An 8,360-nucleotide genomic window follows, 5' to 3' on the forward strand; every position below is an offset into this window, starting at 1 on the left:
CTGTACTTAAGATTTTTAAAGCTTGTTAGTTAAATTACTTTTGAAAGAAGTTCAAACCATAGTAAGTATATCCTTTTTTCTTTACCCTTTTCTTTTTGATCAACATAATTTAAATGTGCTGTGGAAGTTTAACTATAGGTTCAAGAATACCATGAGATAAAAATTGTTGGAAAATACTTCCTGTTGAGCCCCCACAGGAAGGGTCTGGAGAAAGCAGATCTCCAGCAAGCCTAGTGGGCTCAAGAACGCACATCCCAGGGGATGGGCCCACATTTATAGCAGGGCAGCTGCTGGAGGAGAGGCAAGGCTGAGCAAACACTGGGCGGCAAGCTGCCCAGGGGCGAAATCCAGGCAGCACTTACCGCCTGCAGGGGGCACCACCTGGTCCAGCAGCTTCATGCTGGTCCGCTTCCAGATCTTCTTGATTATTGCCCGAAGCTCCTCATTGGCCTGCTCCAGGTTCCCTGAGGGATGGGAGATGCAAGGCCGAGAATGAGGATCAGCCCAGGCCCCTCTGCATAAAGCGGGAAGCCGCAGAGGGTGGCATGTGGCCCCACACGGCCCTGATCTGTCAGTTTCTTCCTGGCTTAGTTTCCCTGCAGCTCTCCCAGTTCCACCTCCTTCCTCTTCCTCCTGCTCTCTTCACTTCCCCCTTCCTCCCTGTGTCCCATCCAGAGCCATTCCTCTCCCTTCCCCCTGTGTGTTGCTCAGGCAGCCAGGGGGTCCCTCTGCCCCACCTGACACTCGATTCTTTTCTTCATGGACAAGCCCAGGTGCTGGTCAGCTCCATCAGGGGCCACATGCTCACCAGCTCATATACACGCACCCCTCTGAAGGGGAGCAGTAGGGGCTGCTGTGGGGGTATTTCTTATGGGCCTCCTTGGGGTGCCACAGGAAGTGTGGATGAGATTGGAGGGAAGAACAGTCTCCCCCACATGCAGGGGTACATCTGTGCCAACAAGGGCTCTGTCTGCCGAGTCTCCCCTGGGAAGCAGAACCTAACTGTGGAAGCAGGGTTCAGGAGACACTGGGCTCTGTGGTTTGGAATTTTCTTGATGTATTCTTTCTCCAGTGGTAAAACAGCCTTACTAAGATGCCCATACCATGCAGCCTCTGGGATCCTGGCCTTACAGAGATGAGAAAGGAGGGCTGAGACCTGCCCTGTATGAGGGAGGTGGCAGGCAGGATTCTAGGCTGCTCCCAAAGATATCTCCACCCCCAGCAATCCCAAGGTCCGTGAACGTGATGCACTTTACTCCTGCGATTAGGTTACATTACACGGCACCTGTGACCGTGAGACAAGGAGATTATCTAAGCGGGCCTGACCGAACCACGCAGGCCTTTTAAAAGCAGAGAGTTCTCTCCAGGTGGGAGAGAAAAGGCAGTGAGAGAGATGGGCTCTCGCTAGCCTGGCAGAAGGCAGACACCCATGCTATGAACTGAGCAGTCTCCAGGGGCCTGGGAGTGGTCCTCAGCAAACAGCTAGTAGGGAAATGAGGACTGTAGACTGATGATGCCAAGAAATGAATTCTACCAACAACCTGAATCAGCTTGGAGGTGGAAACTTCCCTAGAGCCACCAGAAGAGCACACAGCCTGACCGACATCCTGAATTTGGTCTCGTGAGACCCTGGCCAGAGAACCTAGATACTCCATAGCTGGACTTCTGACCCACAGAGCTGTGAGCTCATAACTGGAGCCATCATTTGTGGTCATTTATTATACAGCAACAGGGAACCAAGGCAAGGGACATTTACTGCTGGCACATGGGAGAGGCAGGATGGGACAGCAGCTGAGACCTATATTAGACTGCATTCACAGCCACCTCTGGGACCACATGGGAGAGCAAGCAGAGGTGACACCAAGGAGAAAATGCTGGGCTCCTGAGTTCCTGGTTGCACATCAGATCCAAACAGGAGCTGAGCCAGAGGACAGCTCCTTAGCACTCCTCAGTTATGGCCGAGATTAGTTCCCTTGTGGGTAAAGCAGTTAGTGGGTTCTGAGCATGAAGTGAAAGCGTCCTGATCAAAATACTATTCAGACAGATGCACGTATAGTTCAAATATCCCAGTTCCCTGTACGGGCTGAATAATGTCCCCCTCAAATTCACTTGACTACAGTTGTTGTCACATGGCTTGCCAGCTCCTTTTCTCTGGACTTCTTATTTCCTCAAGACTGGCTCTCTGTATCCGACTAGTGGTGGAGGGCTCCTTTGTGTTGGTGTCAGCTGTTGGTATGATTTAGTTGGATGTGGTGTGCTTTGATGATGAATCTTCAACATTGCAGGATCTCTCCCCTGCATCCTGTTTTTTTGTTCTTTTATGGAACAAAAACTTAGCATCCGTAATTTACATCGAGCTTTAAGTTTTACGGCATATTCTTTCTGGCAGTCATCACGTCTTCTCTCCCTGGAGAAGAAAACCCTTCCCCCTCAACGTGAGGACATTTGGAAAGTAACAAAACTACACAAGAAGGCAAAAGTCACTGCTGGTTCTACCACTCAGTGATAATCAATATTAACATATTAATAAATCCCCTTCTAATTTTGTTGTTATCGTTGTGCAGGCTAGAGTGCAGTGGCAGGATCATAGCTCACTACAGTCTCAAACTCCTGGGCTCCAGAGATCCTCCTGCCTCAGCCTCCCAAGTAGCTGGGACTACAGATGTGCTCCACCACACCCGGCTAATTTTTCTATTTTTTGTAGAGACAGGGTTTCACTATGTTGCCCAGCCTGGTCTAGAACTTCTGGTCTCATGTGATTCCTCCTGCCTTAGCCCCTCAAAGTGCTAGGATTACAAGTGTGAGCTACTGCAGCGGTTCAATTTTTTTCTTCTATGTTATACACACATATGATGCATTAACCATGTATTCAAGTCAGAAATAGGCCCATTACACCCATTTCAGATGGAATTATTGCACTGGCTACTGATGGTATTTGCTTTCTTTTCAATTTAGCAGCAGAACTTGACCTAGTTTCCTTTCTTTGGGATTAGCTCATTAGTTTGACATATATGTTGCTGGGTTGGTTCTCACTACCCTTCATTTCAGACAATTCTGTTATTTTTTTCTGGAAGGATCTAACAGAGAGAAGGGCCTTCTCTGGGTTATTACCTGAAATACACTGGCACCTTTCTTTATTCTCTACATAAAGAAATGGAAGCACAGACAGAACAAACGTCCCCGCTCACGTCCCTAATGAGAACCGGGAGTCAGCTGCAAGCCTCCCATCACCCTGCCCAGGGCTCTTTCTGTTGCACCAGAGAAAACTGGCAGCCCGAGCCGCTCAGGTCAAAGTGCAGGAAGACGAATGGAAAAGAAAAATGCTGCTCCTCTCATCTGTGTTTTCTCTCATTACTCCATCAATGGGTGTGAGTCATCTCTGCAGCTGGTTCAAATGCAGATTCGCCACCCTACCCAGAGACTCAGATTCAGCAGATGTGTGCGGGGAGCACTTGGGATGCAGTAACAAGTGCCAACAGCTCATTCTCAGGCAAGTGGCCTTTTGACTCTCTCTGAGAAACACAGTAATAGTCTTGAAGCTCTTGGAGATGGCATCTTCACAGGCCTTTTCCTCAGAGTGGCTCTGCTAAGCACCCTTAGCAATCACGGAGACAGCAGATTGTCTTAGCCAAGGCTGCTGCTAGCCCCTGGGGCAACTCTGTGCAAATTAGAAGCCCCCTCCAGCTGGATGCAGTCCTGAGCAAGTGCAGCACAGGTGAGAACCTGACCTTCACCTGCTGGCTGGCTGAACACCTGTGATGACCTCTGCCCTGCTCACCACTTGTTACTACGTCCCCTTCTCAGCACGCCCTCCCAGCACAGATCTTTTTAATTTAGAGAGAATTGAGCATTTGAGAGACCCACCTGTAGCCAGGATAAGTCCCTCCAGATGGGGCCTGGTCTTGCCTCACTCATTTCCTTCTGTTTTTGAACTATACTCTATAACATCAACATATCACCCAGAATAATTTCTAGGGTTTGATGGAAAGCTGGGGTTTAAAATAAAGAAATAAAGTTAGAGTTTAAAGCTAGAGGTGAGGGGGAAATTCAAGAAGCAAGGGAACCCCGGGCAGGCTGGGCCTCTTTGATGCTCTCAAGTCATGTGAGCCCTGAGTCCCTGCTTGGGTGCCGTCTGGGACAGGAAGGGCCTGGAGCAATTTGCAGGCTGTGAGCTTCTCCTTAGTCGGTGTGCTAGACCTTCTGTGTGGCTCTCCAGTGCCTACAGTCCCTTACCTTCTGTTTTGATCCTCAGGGCTGTCCTGACCAGGGCAAACAGGGTAGCATTGAACATGACTGTTCCATCGCTGTTCAGAGGCATGTTCATGGATACCAGGCGCTGTAGGGGAAGGGGGCAAAGCCGGTGGTTACAGCAGAAGGTTCTTGAAGGAGGATCCTACAGAACCACCACAGTGGGAAAATGCTGGGGGTGAGGAGACTTGAAACTCATGTGGGTGTTGTCAGGCATGGGTAGGGGTGTGCAGCACAGGTCATGAGAACGTGTTCAAAATCCTTTCTGGGGAGAAAGGGTCACTATGAGCATCCTCTCTAGACCCTCACCTCCACAGGATGTGAAGCCCACCTCAACCCCTGTCCTGCCGGTGTCTGTTCAAGCAGCATGCTGGGCGCTGGCCCAGACGAGGCACAGGGTGACGGGAGACTTGCTCGTAGGAGCTGCGGTCTGTCCTCTCCATCAGACTGGGGCAGAAGCTGCTGGCACTGGCTGGGCCTGGACTGCCCGCCTCCCTTCTTTCCCACCCCCGATGTGTGTGCACCTTGCACGGCACTCTAGGGCCATGCCACCAGCACAGCCAGGTCATGATGAGAATGCTTGTCATGAGGGTCACCAGCTACCTCAGCATCTACCTTGAGGACGTGGTCAGGGATGCTGTCCACTAGCTCATGTGTTGTCCTCCTGTTAATCTTAGCACCAAGAAGGGTGACGTTTCCTCAATGACCAGATCCTTCTGGATCTCATGGACAGCGTGAACTGGATAGTGACCACTGGAAAGCTTAGAGCCTAATGTTCCACCTGCCGTGGCCCATCTGGGGGTCACACGGAATCCTCTCAGCCCTGTCCAGGCTGCAAACCTCCTCACTCTTGTGAAGCTAATGCATGGACTCTCTCCTGGCTCTCTAACCCCCAAAAAGAACATTGGCTCAGGGTGCCTGGACAGTGCAGTCAGCAGTGAGATGAGCTGAACAAATCCTTTACGTTGGGTGGGGCACATGCTCACTGGGACACAAGGCATTCCCTCTATGATTTCTTTAGAATCTGAGAACTCAGAGCTGGAAAGGACTCTCAAAATAGAACCGGGCTCAGGCTCATTTCTTTTTCTTTTTATTAAATCATAGCTGTGTCTATTAATGCAATTATGGGGTACAATGTGCTGGCTTTAGATACAATTTGAAATACTTTCATGAAACTGGTTAACATAGCCTTTACCGCATTTTCTTAGTTATTGTGTTAAGACATTTATATTCTACACTTAGTAGATTTAACATGTACCCTTGTAAAATGCATCATAGGTTTGGTCCCACCGATTACCCTCCCTTCACCCATCCTCCCCTCTCCCCTCAGGCTCATTTCTTTAGGCACATAAAAGAGTAGCTTCAATTCCTTCTAGCATCCATGGTCCAGCCAAGGTCATAAGATAAACAGCATCTTGCCTCCCATATTTATCTCTTTTTCCCACAAACCCAGGTCATCTCTTACTTTGCAAGCCACGCGGTGAGGGCACAGCTTCCCAAAGCCCAGGGGAGGCTGAATCCGCCGGAGGAGGGTCACCACGTCTAGGTGTTTGATACGACCCCTAGGAGAGGAAGGGGGAAGAACAGTCAGAGGGCCATGACCCTGCTGGGTCCTGAGAGGTGGGGCCCACCCATAGGGAATACACCAGGGAGGCTCTACAGGTCAAGCTTGGGGCAGAGTTGCAGAATTGCATGGTGCAATTTCAAATCTACTACACCTGTATCTAGATTTTTTTCTTTTTTTAAGACAGAGTCTCACTGTTGCCCTGTGTAGAGTGCCATGGTATTATCATACCTCACAGCAACCTCAAGCTCTTGGGCTCAAGAGATTCTCTTGTCTCAGCCTCCCAAGTAGGTGGGACCACAAGTGGTCACCACAATGCCTGACTAGTTTTTCCTATTTTTAGTAGAGATGGGGTCTCACTCCTGCTCAGGCTGGTCTCGAAATCCTAAGCTCAAGCAATCCACCCACCTCAGCTTTCTAGAGTGCTAGGATTACAGGTGTGAGCCACCATGCCTGGGCGTATGTTTAGGTTTTAATGAACAATTTTCTGTTCATGCTATGTTCGAGGTGGAAGGAATTTCAGTAGTGCAATAGAATTCTCAAAGTATACTTACTGCTTCAACCAACTGACCATCTGACCAAAACACACTTACTAAAAGTCAATCAAATGTGATCTATTAGTGAGGGCATGAAGTCAAGACTTACCTGGCTGTAAACATCCCAACTTGAGCACTTGTTATTTATTCTTGATACTAGGATCTCCTATATCCTTCCATTCAATTGGATGTGACAGATGTGTCCTTAACTTAGTTAAAGGTGTCTGACTTTTGACCCTTCAGCCTGGGGTCTGAGGCAGTTCAGTTTTTTCAAATGGTCCACCCAATCTTGGCCCATCATGAGCCTCTCCTACAGGCATGGCCAGTCCATACCCTCCCCCACAGCCTGGGGAATCAGGATTTCCTTCTGGGAACTTACTTGGCTTCAGGGTCATACTCTGCCCAAATTCTTTTAAATTCATCCAGATGGTGGGGACCAAGGATTGACCAGTCCCTGGTCAGGTAGTCAAAGTTGTCCATGATGACAGCTACAAAGAGGTTGATGATCTGCGAGGATAGTTAGTACAATGAAGCACTCAATGTGGACTTTTATGCACCTGCCACTTGACCCACTTTGCCAGCCAGTGTGCATGGCAGAAGCTGACATTTCTAAATACCAGCATGTAATGCCAGGATGCCCCACCACTCCTAGAACTTGGGTGTCCTAGGTTTATGCTTGACACGGCTTCTCTGAGAGTTGTGTAGGGTAGACCCACATGTGGGCTGGACGGCTTCCCTCCTACCATGCTCTTGGGCAGGACTACCCAGGACAGAGGTAGTCTTCATCTACCACCATCCCTCACTCCTCAGCAAGAGGCCAAGAAAGTATGTATTTCTTCTGGGTCTCCACAATTCCCTTTTGTCCTCTGGGACAATGCCACCTATGACAAGAGCCAAGAATGGGCAAGCAAGATGCTGGCTGACCTCATTCTAGCCCAAGGCATCCTACCTTCCTCTCAGTGTGACCAGACATTCCTACCAACTTAGTCTTCTCAAGCCAGCTCCTCCAGGAGGGTTGCCCTGACTATGAGCTGCAGAGATCAAGGGTTCGGGGTCCTCGGGAACCGCCCACTCATTACTTGCGGCTGTGGAGACCACTAGGCTTACCAGGAAGGCACAGAGCATGTAGAAGCTGATGAAGTAGAAGACGGCAAAGCTGCTGCCGCAGGGGGTCTCCCCTTCCGTGCTGTTGCTGGGCTCGGACTCTGGGGCGCATTTCTTGCCTGGCATGCAGGCCAGCATGATGTCCTGCCAGGCCTCTCCAGTGGCACACCTGGGAGAGAGGGGGGAGCCCTCACCCATACAGCCAGCCCCCTGGGTGCCACACAAACCCCTCTGCCTCCTTCTGCAGAGGGGTTCACTAAAATGAGCTTGGTGTTTATCATTCCCTGAATGCTTTGATATTTTCACTAAACATGAAAACATGTAGCATTATTCTGAACATTTCAAAACTTTGCATAAATAGTAATACATTGAACCTTGTCTGCAAGCTTGTTCTTTTTGCAATCCATGTGAAGTTTGGGTGAGTAAGTCATTTGGATAGTATATTTTAGACCTAGTTCATTCACCTTAACTGCTGTATAAGAGTATAATCTAGAACATGCCATTAAAAAAAACAAGCTCCTGTTATGGGTCATTTGAGCTTTTCATTTTTTTTTTTCATTTGCTATTACAAATAACACCTCAATAAACATGTGAATCTATGTCTTGCCATCTGCTCAGAAGTGGAGTTGCTAGTTGAAGTTACACACGTCCTCATTTAACCAGGCATCCTGTGCTGTTCAAGTGTTTGTCCAATTTAGATTCCTGTTATCAGTGAAGGGGAAATGTCACTACTCTATGGACTCATCACATCTTGGTATTAAGGAATTTTTTAAATGTTGCTCATATGATTGTGAAATGTTGCTTCTTTGCTGTTTTAATTTGGTGTTAAAATGATTAGTGGGTTGAGAATTTGGATTTTATCTTCTGTCAAATTGTATTTTTGCTTATTTGACTTAAGGATTATTTAT

The 8,360-nt window shown here is 48.6% G+C and overlaps 1 protein-coding gene across 1 annotated transcript in view; it reads right to left on the reverse strand.

Moving 5' to 3' along the window:
* The window catches only part of CACNA1C (calcium voltage-gated channel subunit alpha1 C), a 559,438-nt gene that overhangs the window by 17,457 nt on the left and 533,621 nt on the right, over window positions 1–8,360 (reverse strand). The window contains exons 33-37 of the mRNA XM_023516536.1: window positions 7,456–7,621; window positions 6,728–6,855; window positions 5,714–5,810; window positions 4,234–4,336; window positions 363–464 (exon numbers count right to left, since the gene is read on the reverse strand). Coding sequence (XP_023372304.1) covers window positions 363–464; window positions 4,234–4,336; window positions 5,714–5,810; window positions 6,728–6,855; window positions 7,456–7,621 — 596 coding nt within the window. The remainder of the gene's footprint in view (window positions 1–362; window positions 465–4,233; window positions 4,337–5,713; window positions 5,811–6,727; window positions 6,856–7,455; window positions 7,622–8,360) is intronic.

This window comes from Otolemur garnettii, unplaced genomic scaffold (assembly GCF_000181295.1).
Source record: "Otolemur garnettii isolate 467f Iridium unplaced genomic scaffold, OtoGar3 scaffold00092, whole genome shotgun sequence".
NCBI lineage: Eukaryota > Metazoa > Chordata > Mammalia > Primates > Galagidae > Otolemur > Otolemur garnettii.